At 39.9% G+C, this 17651-nt stretch overlaps 1 protein-coding gene across 2 annotated transcripts in view; it reads left to right on the top strand.

Annotated features, from left to right (window-relative positions):
• LOC104927466 (cGMP-dependent protein kinase 1) overlaps positions 1-17588 on the top strand; it is a 74745-nt gene extending 57157 nt beyond the window's left edge. For both annotated transcript variants that reach the window (XM_010741551.3, XM_010741550.3), the window contains exons 8-18: positions 5167-5232; positions 7607-7681; positions 11795-11891; positions 12028-12167; positions 12816-12905; positions 13522-13663; positions 14128-14291; positions 14464-14586; positions 14672-14734; positions 14838-14904; positions 15011-17588. In XM_010741551.3, the coding sequence (XP_010739853.1) occupies positions 5167-5232; positions 7607-7681; positions 11795-11891; positions 12028-12167; positions 12816-12905; positions 13522-13663; positions 14128-14291; positions 14464-14586; positions 14672-14734; positions 14838-14904; positions 15011-15109 (1126 nt within the window). In that variant the 3' untranslated portion in view covers positions 15110-17588. The remainder of the gene's footprint in view (positions 1-5166; positions 5233-7606; positions 7682-11794; positions 11892-12027; positions 12168-12815; positions 12906-13521; positions 13664-14127; positions 14292-14463; positions 14587-14671; positions 14735-14837; positions 14905-15010) is intronic.
• The last annotated feature ends 63 nt before the right edge of the window (positions 17589-17651 follow it).

Genomic DNA, 17651 nt, shown 5'->3' with positions numbered 1-17651 from the left:
TATACTGCCGAAACATATATATATATCCATATAATAATATACATGATTCATCACACATATCTTCTAATGTATCCATACGTCAATGCATTTGTAGTGTTTCCCAGAATGAGAATTCAAGTAATGTGCCACTCTTCAAAGTACCTTCAAGAGCATCTCATCCCTTGATTAATCAAGAAAACCATATCTTTTCTATATCCCACTAAAACAAAGTGCTCTCACCAACCTCGGCATCCGCTTGGTATCATCATATGTTGTCACGAACGCCTTTTGTCTTGGAGTGTCTTCGCCTATTCAGCTACACCTTTGATGGTCAAGCATGTCTCGCAAATTTAAATGAGGGAGATTCTAGCTATCTTGGAACCAGGCTTTTGATCAGAGGGCTCTTCTGTAGGGCCAGCTTTCTAATTAGAAGTTAACTGTGTGTGTCCTTGCTCATGAAACTCAATAGCCCCCTACTCAAAGGCTACTCTGTCTATCTGAAGACGTTGCCTTTGATCTGTGAGAATAACATATTTACAAATCAAAGTCTGTTTTTTTCTGCAGGCCATAATGGTTTGTTAGAGCTTGTATGAGTGCTGGTGTGTATGCGTGTAATAAAGCAGCTGAAGGGATATTGGATTACATGTTTTCTACAAAGGGTTGTATAGCCCTCAGTGAATATACAGTATACTGTATATCTCTTTCCAATAGCTGGATGTTCCAGGAAAGAACAGTTTGAATCAGGTCTCATGTCACATTCTTCCCGTCATGGTGAAGTGTGAGTTTTCAGTCGAGGTGTAGATCCATCAATAGCACAACGTGTGCCCTGACTACCTCTGCTGTATATTCGTGTGTGTTTGTCTGTAAGGGTTTTCCAATAGAGGCTGACAGAAATTGTGTGATATCACTGACAGAAATGTGATCGGCGTCACTGTCACAGACCACTTTCAGATCAGCAATAGCCCTCTGGTAAATCACAGTGAGAGGCTGTGTTAGTGTGCATGTTAGGGCAGGTACTGGTGAGAACATCTAACAAGTCAATTTTTTGACAGGGTTTTACAAAACAGGAAGGCTAAAACAACATTATATTTCTGTCCTGTTTGAAATGTTCTACATATATTGATGGTTCCAAGGATTTGCTGACATTTCCTGTAGCGCCACCATGAGGTTCATATTAATGGATTGCCATACCATTTTGTACATATATTCATGTCCCTCTCTTTCCAGTCACTGTGGCGATAACTTAACCCTTTACTTAGTGCTATCATTAGGCCACATTTTATACATACATTGGTTCATGATTAAATGCTTGCAAAAATATTCCCATCAGCCTCAGCTATGTTTTGTGCTTTGTACTAATTTGCAAAGCTAAGATAGCATTCCACCATGACATGCAAACTATGATGATGAACATGGTAAACATTACACCTGCTAAACAGCAGCATGTAATGTCATTGTGACCATGTTAGCATGTACATTCACCTCAGCCTTAAGTTTAGTCTAACAGAGCATGACAATAGAGTTTTGTTACCTGTTCTGTGCGCTTGCAGATTTCTTTTTGGTCAGTTGGATGTTGCTGCACTGTGTTGCTGGAGGAGTTGCAGGGTGGCCCTGTTTTTTTGGGCGTTTTTCCCCCTAGGATTTTCTAAGGCGATATCCATACTGAACCAATACAGTGGCCTCATTGAACTGAATGCTGCGTTTTTGGATGCTCATCACTCTGAATGCGACTTTGTCTGATCTCCTCTCTCCCTTCACTTTCAAGCCATACCCTCAGCATTTAACAACTCATACCCCATGAGTAAAAGCATTAAATCCATTTGCATAATCTGTATATTTTACATTGCTGCATGGAATCCATTTGCATAATCTGTATATTTTACATTGCTGCATGGATTAGACTTTTAGACTGAAGTCATTTCTTATTTTATACAGATATTGCATTCAGTTGGTGCCATCATAGTTGGAACTACCAAAGATGTGATGCTTTTTTTGAGACTGCCTGAGAAGTATTTCATCAAAGTAAATCCCAGGCTGCCTTTTCTTATTTTTGGAAACATGCACAATTGTCGTGTTGTATTGCAGCTATGAACCGTTCCTTCAGAGTTTCCCACAGGCCAAACATTTATTTTAGGTGTTGGTACCCAAAGGGGGGGGAGCTGAAAACAGCATTAAGCATTGAAAGTCAGATGCAGCTAGAGCCCAGTATGTACTATTCTGGCAAACTCATCTGTCAACTGCATGTCCAAGCAGAGATTTGACGGTGAGAAATAATAAATACAAGCTGCCACAAATGGTTTACTTTTGAGCAGGCCGCTAAAATAAATTCAAGGCATGAGAAACACTGTTTCTCCAGTTAGTGTGTTCAGGTGTTTGTGGCAAGCTCAGACATCTGAGACTTGAGAGTATCCCTTCCACGTTACATGTTCCACACTGCCCATGTTTGGTTATTCTAATGACGTGGCTTATGACTGAAATCATTTTCAGTAGCTAACAATTAAACTTTGGATGCGGGAGCTTGAAAAATTAAGAACATATAAGGAAGCAGCCTTTATAAGCCAGTAGCTGGAATAGTGGAAATATATTCATAAATGTAAAAATGTATGGTATGCCTTGGAAAGATGTTTAACTCTGCAGTTCTGTGAAAAATGCACTATTTGTAGTTAATAGGGAAAAGCTGCACAAACACTGCCACACTTATTTTAGTCAAGTACTTTGATACTAACCTGTGAAGTTTCATACACCAGGCCCACCTCACAGAGCTGAGACACAAATGACTATGTATCCCACGGCCACCTCTTGTTCTTGCTTCTGTCCTGACCCTGGCTTTGACGTCCCACACTGTAGTCCATAGTTACTCCCTCTCCCAGCTTCCAAGCCTGAATGTTATTTTCTTAACCCCCCTTCCTGGGACACCAGATCACCATCCAATTACCAGTTTCATTTCAACTATCTACTGGAAATCAACACCAGAGACTCCCTTCTGTGTAAGTCCAAAGGACATTCCAGTCACAGCATGCAGCTGCTTTTAGTGCGCCTGTGCTTGAGCGAGTCTGTATGTGTGTGTGCGTGTATCTGTTTGCCAATGCATTTCTTGTTGCGCCACAATTAACAAGTTCAGAGCCATCTTTGGCTTAGTGGATGACTTAGGCTCAACAGTGTGCGAAGGAATCATTCTGACAGATATTGTTTGGCGATTATGTTTCACATAGAACATTGCTAGTATCAACGCTATGGCACTCTAAGTTGTTTTTCTCAGTCACAGTCAAGCAGCAGGGGACAGGTGTAACAAGCCGCTCTCTAATATGAAACCTTTGAGATCTCTTAAGGATGATTCATGCTTACGTAACTACTATTCAATATAGCCCAGTGTTGTGTTGTTTTGTTGTATCACCATGGTTAGTAAATGACACAAACTTTTTTTTTTCCAAACTACACTTCCTTTTATGAGACAAATGGTGTTGCTGTAGTTGTAGCTCATTATCACTGATGAGATAACGGGTGTGTGTATCTGCACAATGAGCTGGCTTTTGTGTAAATATCGACCATTTACATAATATCTACTATCTCCATGGATACATACACTATATGACATGAATTAAAAAGCTTGACAGAGGCAGGTACATTTGTAGAAATATTGGCGATGAATGAAAAGCGACTGTACAGCTGGCTCATTGTCACTGGCAAATGCACAGCTGGCACATTACAAGTATTTGTGCCTCGACATTCTTTAACAGTTCAAGATGACTCCCTGTTCAGCCTCTGAATATTTAAATAATCATCAGATTAATTTTATGAGTGTCTCTTATGTTTCCATTTATGAAGTACACTAATCCAAATACTCTTCTCCTTTAATTATTATATTTAACAACTAATTTCCGCTGATTGTAAGCCATAAATATCGTCATTACTAAACTAATAATTACATAATCAACCAGGCTGTGTCGCAGTGTCCAAACTGGGACATATGTTCTTTCACCCATTAACCTGGTTACTGATACTGAATGTGTTCTTATTTAAGTGGTACTGAATGTTGTTATGGCCAAACAAAAGAGCAGGTGGGGTGGTGTTAGCCAGAGTATTATGTTAAGATCATGGATGCAGGTCATAGGAGCTTATCAGAGGTGAATGAAATACTGTATGTGCTATGCTAGCTAGAGGGCCCCAATAGTCACCTGTTAATATAGCCCATGCCCGTGATAAACACTGCCTTCCTCTCCTTTGCTGTCTTCTCCTCTGTAGTCCTTACCTTTCAAAATGTGTTGTTGTCCCCCACCAGCTGTGACCTTTATTCAAAGGGGTCAGCAGAAAGAGTCAGGCAGTGTGTGTGGGTTTGTGCACGAGGAGGGGGGGGGGGGCACATGAGTGTGTGTTTGGAAGCGGGGAGGCAGAGGGAGTTGACATTGCATGAGGAGGAATTATCACCTCAGCTCATTGAAATAGATTGTTGTATGTCTGAGTTCAGACGCAGACAGTGATTGTCAGTTACTGAGAGCACTTCAGTTGAACTGAATCGACTCTCTGAGACAGATCTCTGTTTTAGCTTTTCATTTGCTACCCGCCAGGATATGGAATTCATCCAGAGTATGATCCTTTTTTCGCTTTTGTGAAAAGATGGGGCATAAAATAATCTGTTTGTGAGACAACCCCTGAAGAAGTTCTTGTCTTTTTATAATATTTTAGTCTTTGTTAAAGAGGATAACACTGGTCTTGATTTGGAGATTTATATCCAAGTACTACAGACGTTTTTTTTTTGGAGGGCTGCCCTTGGCAGCGCACTGACTCAGGGTTAGAGCTTGTCGCTGTGGGACTTTTTCACAGCAAAGGATGGAGTCTTGGGATACAGACTCAGAGGATTCATGCGACTGGGGTGACTCTTCGGAGGAAGGATCATCAGAGGAAGATGAACATGATGTCAAATATAATAAAAAGTAATGCCAATCATGCAGTAATGTGTGTTGAGAGTAATGTTTTCATCGTGTGCATGTGTCATTTATGGAGTGAATGGAGTTGAATAAGACATAACTGATGTACAGGTGTTTAGTTTACACTGTTTCCAGCATCTCACCTCTGATCAAACATAAATTGAATATTATTGTGATTTAACAGCTACCTTGCAATTTGTTATCACTGGTTGAAATGTATCATTTTTGCCATCGTGCCTGACTGTGTGATTTTTTCATTCAGGGAGGACATCAGGACAGCCAACGTCATTGCAGCAGAGGCAGTCACCTGTTTAGTCATTGACAGAGAGTGAGTATCAATAAAGTCAATTCCCATAGAACATTTTTATCTTTTTGTTTCTTTAGCATTGAGAATAAATTTGGCCACTTAATGTATGTCTTTGGTGAGCAGCCATGTAAAAGTAATCCACAAATTCTGCTTTGCTCATTATGGACAGGCTAGACAAATACTGCTACTAAGACTTAGTGGACAGTGTCATCATGTTCAGTTTAAAAAACAAAACAAAACAAAACATCAATGCTCTCTTGGAAATGTCAGCTTTATTCCAAATAATCCAGTTTAATAAATTCAATAAATGTGAGATCTATTTTGTGCATTGGCAGAATGATGCTTTCACTGCAGTGCCTTGTTTGAATGTCTGCTCTCAAAGCTTGGGAGTCATTATCTAATAAGTGATCCATCTTTTATGTTCAGGACACATTTAATTCTTATGTAAATGTTTTCTGGAGACAAACAGCCAAACTCATGACATTTGGACGTGCACAGTTAAATGACGTCATGCGTCCTAAATCATGAATCAACTTCAGTAAAAAATTTAGATTTATGCTAGATTTGTACAAGAATGACTAATGGGGTTATTTTTTCACTGAGATTATCAAAGAGCAAAACCAGATTTTTCAGCCTTGTGTTGGCCTTTAAACTAATCTGAGCTCAAATATTTTCTGCTTTCTTTTTATTGCAATAACATGGCTTAACATTTCATTACAATGTTTATCGTGTTTTTACAGTAGGATAAAATAAATAAAAAATAATGTCCATCTCAGTCTCTAGCATTAAATCATGTGGTGAGAATAGAGAAACAGATGGATATGGGGCGTGGGGAGGATGGGAAAACGGTTTCAACTTACCCAGGGCCTTCCTCTGGCCTCAGGGAACATGGCCGGCACAAATGGGCCATCCTCAGAGGTAGCTAAGGGGATAGTGAGTGAGTCATCCAGCACAGGTGATTAGCACTGCCATACAAATAGCTAATGCTGTCACAGCCCACAAAATCAGCTCATTGTCACACAAGTGTGTGTCAGCCAGCCGGGCCAGTTTTGGTGCAAATGCCAGGTTGTAAATATTTAAAACCTTGTTGTTACGTGTGCATTTATTAATTTCCTGTATGTCCATATGTGTGTGATGCATCAAAACAGTACATCCACGGGGCAGTCGGTAGCGTAGTGGGTTAAGCGGCCCCGTGTGTGGAGGCTTCAGTCCTCGCTGCAGCTGGCCCCGGTTCGAATCCCGCATCGGACAGCTAATTTACTGCGTGTCACCCCCCTCTCTCGGCATCCTGTCTATCTACAGCTGTACTATCAATAAAGGCATAAAAGGCCAAAAAAAATAATCTTAAAAAAAAAACAGTACATCCAGATTAAGTGGTAAGATAAAGATGTATTGGAGAAAATGGTAGAGATAGAGGCAGTGGGAAAGAGACAGGGAATAAAAACAAGTGGTAGGGAGTCGGCGACTCAGTGCAATAGACACTGTAAGCAGCCAAAGATTTAAAGAAAAGCCCAGCTTGAATAGCGTCCCAGCTCACAGCACTCATTATGGTCTCAACAGGAGAAAACACCAGATGTATTATTTCTTCTGGCTGACAGTCTTGCCTCAGTTAGTTGTTCTTCTCAGATATTTGGAGCCTTTTGCATTGGCAGACATATTTCAGAAAGAAATGAGCCGAAGCATCGTTATGATTTTTACATGTATCAGATCTCCCCACGAGTACAGCTTTAGAAGATTTTATGTCAGAGAGTTAACCTATTATGTGGCTTATAATTATCTCATTATCTCATTGTAATCTTCCTTTAAATTTCATGTCCTCTGGTAGTCCTGGTATATCCAATTGGAAAATGAACAAATTATTACTGTTATTTTTTTTTATCAAGGCCTAAAACGAACATGGTAAAACCATTTTATTTCAGTTGGATAATTTAACAGCCTTAGTATGAAAAGAACAGCAAATATTGTCATGTGTTGTATTGTCATATTTGATAACTTTTTTTTACTGAGCACAGTATGTTTTCTATTCAGTTATTCATTCATTAAAACATTTATGCACAGCCTCTACTTTTGTCTCTAAAATTCCCCCGTCTGCTATCACTATTTTACACGTCTTCGGGGTACATCTGTCTGCTCTTCTGTTCTCAGCAATTTTTACAGGTTTGCCTCTAAAAGCAGACTAATGAATATTTAATAGTAACTGGCAATGCTTTTTATGACAGTCTAGCCATATATTGTACCGACTTCTTATCTTCTTATACCTTCAGTATACAATACAAACTGCTTTACTTCCTCTAACCATAAACTTTTCATTCATATATGTATTGCTATGGGCTGGATAGATGAACAAAATAAATAGTCCCATGTGCTGTTCTAACATTTGCTTTCTGTGTTGTAGTTCATTCAAGCACCTGATTGGAGGTTTGGAGGATGTGTCCAGCAAAGGCCACGAGGATGCCGATGCCAAAGCCAAGTAAGACAATTAGAATTTAATGGCATGCATGAATTAATTAAAGTACCCACTAGCTTTATGCTTCATGTTTGTTTTCTTCTTCTTTTTTTTTCACCAATTAATTTTTGCAAATAAAGTTGCAGTCTCGTTGTAACATATCATGACTGCCCACCAGCTTCAACATTTTAAAAAGAAAAAGTGCTCTCAGCCGGACATTAATGCATTCTGCCTTTCAGTCTGTTATGTAACAAGACAATACCCATGTGGCAGGCCAGAAAGCAGAGGCTATGACCTCCACCTCTATTTCTGGAGGAATTAATATGTACCCTGTTTATCGTCGCTATGGAAACAAGAGAATAGCACTAAAGAAGGTACAGGGCACCTTGGCAATGAGGTGGGCATCTTGGGGTTCAGGCATCTACATTTTGGCATAATCTGATACCTGCTTCATTCCGTGCTATGCTGTGTGTCAAGGTGAGAAGAAACAAGAACCCAGTAATGACAGATTACAGAGAGCGAGAGAGCACGGGCAGCTTATCACCGCAGAAAGGGAAAGAGAGATGTGAAGTATGGATGGAGTGAGGATAGACAAGGAGAGACAGAGGGGCAGGTGACAAAGCAAACCAGACTTCTGTCCTAATGCTTTGGATTTCTAGTGGACTGTCGAGAGTGTCGGTCAGCTTTGGCCAGTCAGTGGAATTTGGTCAGCAAAGATCAGAACATAACACCAGTTACTGTGTTGGACAGAGGTACTGAGGAGGGAGTGAAGGCGGTTATCATGGGGGGGTACAGTAACTTGTCTCTGGCAGTCAGAATTGGCCAGGTGCCCCTTACAGCTCACTGCCACCAACGATTGCTCTGCCAGCAGACATTATCTACCCCATTCCTCCCATCTTTAGGGAATCCAGCTTAAGATTGGTGTCATGCAAATGAAAGGGAAGTCATACTTTTGCATGGCCATGGATTGTAACCTTGTTATCAACAATATTCAGAAAGCCAATCTCTCTTTTCACACCCTGAAATCTGTCACATCAAAGCTATTCTCACCCTGATTAAAGTAGCTCTCCCTGCTGTGTGTGTGTGTGTGTGCGTGTGACGTCTCTCGCTGGCGCTCCCCGCCCAGCAGAGCACATTTGTTTCTTGGTGAGGAAAGCCTGAGTCAGGATCCCACAGTGATGGAAACTATCTCTAATTGGTCACAGCGGATAAGCACCATGCAGCAGTACAGTAACTACACAGCAATCTACAGCTGCTCTCTATGAGGCTGACAGGTCTTTTCTTCAAAGACGAGCTCCCTGCTATGTGCAACATGCGCACTTTGGTTTTGATCACGCTGCTGCTTTTCTTTGCAGGAGCTGCGTCACACTACACAAAGCATAGCTGTTTCACTTGTACCTCTGAATGCATAAAACATAAATTACATAAATCTGTTACCATGAGTTTCTATAGGTAAAAAAATCTTAATGGAAAATCCAGAGAACATATCCTGAATTATCTAGATTCCCTGGAACATACTTAATTCTCTTGAGTGCAGTTGCAGAAGTCTTTAAAAACTTAGGACATCCTAGTGACCTTATAAATTACAGTTCAGTCCTTGAACTGTAATAGTCCCTGGTTGGGGATCTTGTTGCATGTCATTCCTGGACTCTGTCTGCCCTCACGCCCCTCATCTCATATTAAAGTCATAAAATTCTTTTATTCAGATTGTCAAAACTGTCTCAGATCTAAGTTTATGAAACTTGCAGATGCATTGTGTCGAGTATAAATACTTTAGTTTCCACTTAACTGCCAATCACGGCCAGTCCTGCAAGAAAACTCTTTCAAGATTGATGGGGGGAATATGACCCAGTATGACTCAGCATGTAGGAGTTCAATAAGCAGGATTTACTGGTAAATAAAACTGGAATTTAATGAGAGTCAGCTTTAAGGTCAGTGATGCTGTTCTTGCCTCTCCTCTCCCTTGAGTCAGGCTAGACCAAGAACAACCAAAGGAAAGGAAATGAGGATAATAGCACACACACTGTTTCTCACACATTTACACACACACTTAGACACATGGGGATTGCATCATTTTTTATGATCTCATCCGTTCACTGATACAGATTATCACCCACTAGGGTGCTACTTAACCCCGCATTTGAACACTTTGTATTGCAGTGCTGGTAATAGAATGAGCAGTAATAAGTAACATGTCATTTTAACCTCATGTAAGGGGCGTCTAAATACATGTACTCTGTAACTATCCAGGGTGACATTACAGTTTTGGATGCAGCTGAGCTCTGTGTTAGTTTTCATTCAAGGTCACGGTTTAGACATCTATTTAAGGTGGTGTGTGTTTTAAGTCCCACTGCACTGTGCTCGCCAGTATCATATTCCATTTAGTGCTTCAGTCATGGACATATCTGAAAAAGAAAATCACTATGAGTATTTGTGTTGCCGCTTTAGTAAATATCTCGAGTATTCATCGACTCCCAGAGAGCCTGTGTGTCCTTGTGTGTCCTTGGTTGAGACGTGAGTGACAGGAAGTGGTTTTCCTGAAAGAAAACTATTGATTACCATTTTTTGCAGCTGGTTTCATGGTTGTCTTATTCAAGTCATGTCAAGAGGAGTTCATCTTTTGGACAGAAAACACTATAAGGGTTGATTCTTCCATTTTTTTCTTAGTACATTAGTTTAATTTTGTGGTTGGGCCTTGAAAATTTGTAGTTTTTATTAATTACAAACTCCCCACCTTGACTCTTCTAATGGAGCAACGCTGCCATCTGCTGGCCAAGTGACTCACTTTTAAAAGACCATGATGTACACAATGTAAAATGACCCCTTCATTCCTGTGAAGAACTGGTGACACCTCCTTCATTAAGAGGACCTGAACACCTAATATCAACACTTCATAAATTTTCTTTGTGGTTTTTCTATGTGTGTGCTCATAAGTCCACATATGCGCACGTGTCAGTCACCCTGATATTATTAATAATCCTGTACCACACACAGCAATTCATGTGCTCTCTGTTACTAGTCTCCGTCCTTTTGTTAAGCAGAGAGCATTTGGGGATTTGGGGTATTTTCTGGGCCGGCTTCCAGATGGTGGGAGGGCAGAATAAGATGAAAGGATCACCTGTGAATCTTCCGTGCTAGTAGTAGTGCCTATATAAACACAAATAAACATAAGCATTGACTGTCCTGGTAACATGATGTGTTTCTGAGAAACATTGTGCTCAGTAACCTGCCAACACTGTGCCCACTGGTATGCAGCTGAGGGAAAAGGTTTTATTGTTCCGGCTTGCAGTGTAACTGATGTATGTGGTGGATCTGAAGGCGTTAAAATCTCTTTCCACATCTCAAATGGCCACATAAGCTTCGACTGAAATAAGGCAAAAGTAAAAGTCTCATTTGACATGTTATTTATCAAATTCAAACAGTATGAGTCATTGTTTAACCTTTACTTGAATAAACTTAATCCCTGCTGCTCCACAAAGAAGGACGACTGACTTATCCAAACAAGTCTTCTTTTCTAGTTGCATTTTTTACTGTTTTTGTACGGGGAAAAGCCAGACGTTGAGGTGATAGTCTGTTCTGAGTGACCCAGATAGGGCTGCCCAGGTTTAGATCTGTCCTAAGCCCACTGATCCAGAGGCTGATCTGATGAAACTCTGTCTGGATCAAACAATAACCACAGAAGACAAGGGGCATCTGGGGATAAGGGATGGACACGTGGAAACAGTCTCAGCTGCCAGCATGTGCAGGTCTGAAATGGTATGTCGGGGTGTTCGGTAGCATGTCTTCAAAGCTGGCTCAGTAGTAAGCAGCTCGTGTAACGGATGTCCCATCTTTGTTCTTTCCTATCAAGAATGGGGACAAACTGGTTTGCGTTCAAAGAGGGGTCAAAGTGGTTCACCAGAGGACTCAACTCAAACACATCCTGTTCACATGTTCTTTTATTTATACACTCCACATCCTCAATAACATCCTTGATAGTTTACTATGAGTTTAATCCTCTAAGATTTGCAAACAAATGAGCGGATATTTTGACTCAGGTTGTTGGAAGTGGATTATCTCTTCTTTCATCCTTCATCTCATCTCTAATCCTGTTCCCATTCTGTCTTCTTTCCCCCCCCCCTCTTCCCGGCACCACAGGTACGAGGCAGAGAATGCGTTTTTCTTCAGTCTTAACCTAGCTGACTTTAACATCATCGACACTCTGGGGGTTGGTGGCTTCGGTCGTGTCGAGCTGGTAGGGGACACTGCACTGTGACAGTAACATGAATGATTCTTTTTTTTACTTTCTTACAGTTGTCTAACAGGCTGTGCAGGTTAATGTACGGGCTGACCTTTTTTAAACATCTTTTTTCTTTTCTTTCTCGCTGCAGGTTCAGCTCAAGAGTGATGAGAACAAAACCTTTGCCATGAAGATCCTGAAGAAGCGGCACATTGTCGACACTAGACAGCAGGAGCACATTCGTTCAGAGAAACTCATCATGCAGGAGGCCCACTCTGACTTCATTGTGAGGTACACCCACTGAATAAGTTCATTGAAACACCATATAAATAATCCATCAGTAAAGGCCACACGTGTCACAAGGATCAATAATTACCTCACAGCCAGAAGGTCATCGTTAGGTTTTCTCGGTAGAGCTTGCAGATTTGTTTCGATGTTAATAAAGGTTTCCTTTCAGCTGGAAGTCGAGTATGTTGGAAACAATTTTCAGTGTACCAAAAATTGCACAATGAGTGTGTTCCTGAGATACCCCGGTGACCTGTATAAGGTGTTTCTTCTGCCTTCATCTCTGCGTATGCTGGAAAATTGTCCAACTTCTTTTGACCCTGAAAACAGTTAAAAGAAAGAAGTTTTATGTTTATTCTACACTGTACAATTTGTACTGTATAATGTCTATCTGTATAGATTTAATGTTACCTTAAGCTGCAAGGTAGTTTTCTCTCAGAAAACAAAACAATGATTATTTCTGACCAAATACTGGAACTGTGGCATGTATTTGTGTTAATTAAACAATTACATTATAAAGCAGACATTGAGATACAATTTATAAATACAGATGTACCAATAATGCCAATATAGATATTAACTCCCCACATTAAGTAATAATTAATATTGATTGCATTTAGCTGTTTAAGATAACACCCAATTTTGTGTTTTCAGACTCTATAGAACATTTAAGGACAGCAAGTACCTCTACATGTTGATGGAAGCTTGTTTAGGAGGAGAGCTGTGGACCATTCTTCGAGACCGGTAAGCTCTGTCTCATCAGGTCAGATATAACTCAATTGTTTTAGCTGTGGCATATTTCAAGGACTAAGTACCACAGAACGCAGGGAGTTTGTAGTTGCAGTAATAGCCCCAAAGCCTCAGTTATTTGAACCATGTTCTTGTGCAAGATTTCCAATTCTTTTCCCTCCAGGGTTTCCAATTTATCACAAGACTGACGTCTGTGGTTCACATGTGGCTAACACATTTAGCTCTTCGAGAACAATCACATTTTTATATCTCAGCGTGAGTTTTGGAGCAGTACAATGTTAGATTTCTAGTTATATTTATAGCAGGTGTGCTTTAAGTATGTTGACGGGCAAAGGAAAAAGCATACTTTCTGTACACTTAAAGGTCTTGTGTGTAGGATTTGAGATTTATGTAGCCCGGAATAGACAAAATTTCATGTTTTTCGTGCCACTGTAGTTTCTCCTGCTAGGTGCCACAACTGCTATATGCCACTAAATCCTCTACAGTGGACCTTTAATACAAATTTGTCATTGGAATCCTGTGTAGAGCACACCTCTTGGTTGGTGTTTTTGCTGGACATCTGATAGTAGACAGTTCTCAGTTCAGCTCTGTTGTCCTGCTGTGTTTCCAGGGGTTCGTTTGAGGACTCAACCACCAGGTTTTACACAGCTTGTGTGGTGGAGGCCTTCGCTTACCTGCATTCCAAAGGAATCATCTACAGAGACCTCAAGCCAGAGAACCTTATACTGGATCACCGAGGCTATGCCAAACTGGTAGGACATCAAAAAGGGATTGCAACCCTTTACAAGAAATGGTGCAAACAAGTGAAATCTCATCCTTCTGTAATGTTACAATGAATGATCAAGTGAAATCTGAACACTTCCATCATGCTGGCTGTAAATAAAAGTATAATTATAGTATAAAAAAGTATAATTGACATTAAGTTGGGTTCTGTGTTTTTTGGGGTGCTGCCATTCCCTTCTCTCCTCGTGGAGAAACCACTTTGTAGCTTTTGGCAGAGCAGCAAGCAGCTGCTCAACTCTTTCTATCCATCATGCCAAAGCATCAAGTGAAAAACTGTAATATTTAAATAATTACACAATTCCCAGCTTCACCATTATTACACATACAAATGAATATGATCTAATACAAATAACAGACAAATCTGTATGAAATGAATCCAAAGTCGACTTGTTCAACTTTGACTGACAGAAAACTAAATATTTCTTTTCCTCAGGTCGACTTTGGCTTTGCCAAGAAGATCGGGTTTGGGAAGAAGACATGGACCTTCTGTGGGACACCGGAGTATGTAGCACCAGAGATCATTCTTAACAAGGGCCACGACATCTCAGCTGACTACTGGTCTCTAGGAATCCTCATGTTTGAACTCTTAACTGGCAGGTACACACAAGCCTGGGCATGTCCATGAAAGTGTGAAAGTATTCCCTGTGGTGGTATACGCATATAGTACCATCTAAAACAACAGAGAAATCTATTGTTTTCTTCAAACAAGTGACAAATGTGACAGTTTAGTGCACAAGCACACTGATGGATGTTTGCCTGTTTTATGCAGCCCTCCATTCTCTGGCCCTGATCCTATGAAAACCTACAACATCATCCTGAGAGGCATTGACATGATTGAATTTCCAAAGAAAATTACCAAAAATGCTGCCAACCTAATCAAAAAGCTATGCAGGTGAGTGTTGCTCTTAGCAGTTAAAATTCAAATTGAAGTGGTCTGTGTGCTGATTCATCATATGTTGTCTTTTTGTCTACCACAGGGATAATCCTTCTGAACGACTGGGAAACTTGAAAAATGGTGTCAAAGACATCCAAAAGCACAAGTAAGCATGTCTCTAAATACCCCTTGTTTGTTTATTTTGGGCAGTGTGAGTCTGCAGTAAAACATAATTATGAAATGACGGAGTGATGCTGTTTTTCCTTTAGATGGTTTGAGGGCTTTAACTGGGAGGGCTTGAAGAAGGGGACATTGACGCCTCCTATTATCCCTAATGTAAGTGCACACTGCTGATACCTCTAGTCATTTTCCCACACTTAAAATCCATGTGTTGTCCTCTTGTTTAGTCTATCTTTTAATAATCCCTCTGTATTTCTATCAGGTCACATCAGCAGTCGACACAAGTAACTTCGACAGCTTCCCAGAGGACAATGAGGACCCGCCTCCCGATGACAACTCCGGCTGGGATGTTGATTTTTGAATTCCTCCTCTCAACTCAAAACCAAAAGAAACTCTTCTTTTGTTGGCTTGGAGGCCATCATGAGGACATGGCTGTGTTGTATAAAAAAACTGCTTTAAAAAAAAAGGAAAGAGAGCTTATGGAAAAGAAGATAAACAGATGGATGGCAAACCCTCTGGGTCACCGATATGCCTTTATTTCACTGTGGCTCTGGATCAAGCATTTATAATGAGACTGCTGTAGCACTTCAGTGTTGTCTTACACTCTGCTCTAAAGGCAAAGGCAAAGAAAGTGCAGGGATACACACATATACACACACAATTGAACAGAGGCTGATTATGGAGCCATGTTTTCCCATGTAACAGGGAAAGCTGTTTAGCGGGTGGATGAATGTTTAACAGTCTGTCTAAGTTTTGGTTATAGGATAAATAAGAGTATGAAAATGTGATGATGGACCACTCAAAACGAGAGGAGGTTGATGATTGATTTAATTTCTGTGTTTGTTTCTCCGCAATATTTGGTGAAATATTTGCCGAATTTTAAGAGGGTATAAGATGTTACTGCAGTTGCTCCCTGGTTTTCGACATGCAGCTGCTTGCTGCAATCTCTGATACTTTCCAGAGATCTACACATGACAGTTTGCAAGTAAAACTGGTATCAAGTGCTCAAGACTAATCTGAATGTCACTGATTATCTTCTTATTTAACATCCTTATGGCACACAGCATGTACAGTACATAGTATTTGAATTTACAAGTTACATTCTCACACATGAACACAACCAGGCGAAAATCCAATACTTAGTACACTTTATATAAGATTAACCTACCTTGAAAAGCACAAGCACTGTGCATTCAGTGGAAAAGAGACGTGACTTAAGTGCCCTGCTTAAAATTTAATGAATCACACACCGACACATGAAATGTCAGCTAGTGTTTCCAGGAAGCAATGTGTCATTATGCACTTAAGACCATTTAACTGAGAAGATCAGCAGTTATAGCTAATTTTAAGCTTCAGTAGATGAAGTCACACTCGTTTTTTTTCTTTTCTTTTTCATTCACGCATAGGAATGCTTCTATACCTACGTACTTCTTAATTTTTGTTTCAGATCACCCAAATGCCTCGTCCTCTGTTTGCTCCTGTATATTTCTGACATAACTGTGAACATGGTTTCAATGTCTTTGGTGCTGTTCTTGATAAATTATAATAATAAGCGATGGTGAGGTGACAGTACTGGTTATTGTTTTTGTAAAGTGATTTATTTTTTTTTGTGCTTGATTTCTTTGAAACGTACGTGACTTCCTTCTTTAGAAAATTGGAGACTTGTGTGAATTTGTGAACTTAAGCGAAGATTTGTTTGTTTGATATATCACTTGACACCATGTCATATTGTGCTAAGTGGTATTCTCTAGGTTTTTAAAACAGGTTTTAATCATGTTAAATATCTCCGTATGATTTAACAACCCACTTCTTTGGAGGCAAAATTCACCACATTCACATTATCGTAAGACTTGACACCTTATTGAAAATGTCTCCTATAGACAGGCGACGAAAGCTCACAACTCAACTTATGATCTCTCACCCAGCTCATCACTTCTCATGTCCAAAAGTCAGAGCATAAAATCAGAAGAAATGTAAGTGCCTTAAATCAATGGCATACAAAATTAACATCACAAGTCCTTTTCGATGCTGCATGAACACATATACACCTCAAAAACTTACAGTATGTGTCCTCTGAGATGGCTGCTTCTCATCCTTTGTTATATCTAATAAATACATTAATCACAGTGGAAAGAGTATTTCTAGTCCGTTTATGAATTTATTCACATACAAAACATGTATGTGAATAGATCTCCTGCTTATCCTTTTGATTAGTCTCACAGGGACATTCATTAATAGTAAAATTATAAAAAAATCTATCATACCTATGGCTGTAATGACATGCTTTTCTCTACATATGGTCCGATGAAGTCTACAGCAAGTGGCCTGATGTATACTGAAAAATCTGAGGGACCATCAGTCACCTGAAATAGAAGCATTTAGAGATGGCAAGAATGATTTGCAGTTTTCGCAAACACAGGAACAATATTCTTCTCTTCAAGGGTATGATAGCATTGATCATAATGCTTCTTCATCTGAATTTCATTTCATATTATTTGGTTTTGAATAAACCTGAACAGCTCAAATCATATTTCATTCCAGAAACAGACTGACACGCTGAAATTTATATCATGTAAATCATTAAATAATGTTGAAGGGGGGCTAAATCTTACTTCCGTAGGCATACCATGAGTATTTGACTGTATTAAAAGCAGGATATGTTCATCACAAAGCCTTATGTATGCCATCACTTCAGAAACCACTGGTTTTGAGTCTTATATTGACCGCCTTCTGCAATGTTACCTGATATTTGCCTTGTGTTATGTTGTTTCTTCTGCTGTAAATTGATTTTGCAGAGTGCCACATGTAAGATTTTTAAAAATTATAAAGTAAAAACAATACTTTTGAGTGGTGTTTGTCTCTTTAGTTTATTTGATGAAGCTCACAGGGGTTGATTGAAATCA

This window comes from Larimichthys crocea, chromosome III, assembly GCF_000972845.2.
Source record: "Larimichthys crocea isolate SSNF chromosome III, L_crocea_2.0, whole genome shotgun sequence".
NCBI classification, from domain to species: domain Eukaryota; kingdom Metazoa; phylum Chordata; class Actinopteri; family Sciaenidae; genus Larimichthys; species Larimichthys crocea.
The sequence above is the reverse complement of the archived record's forward strand: the minus strand, read 5'-3'. Positions and strand labels throughout refer to the sequence as shown.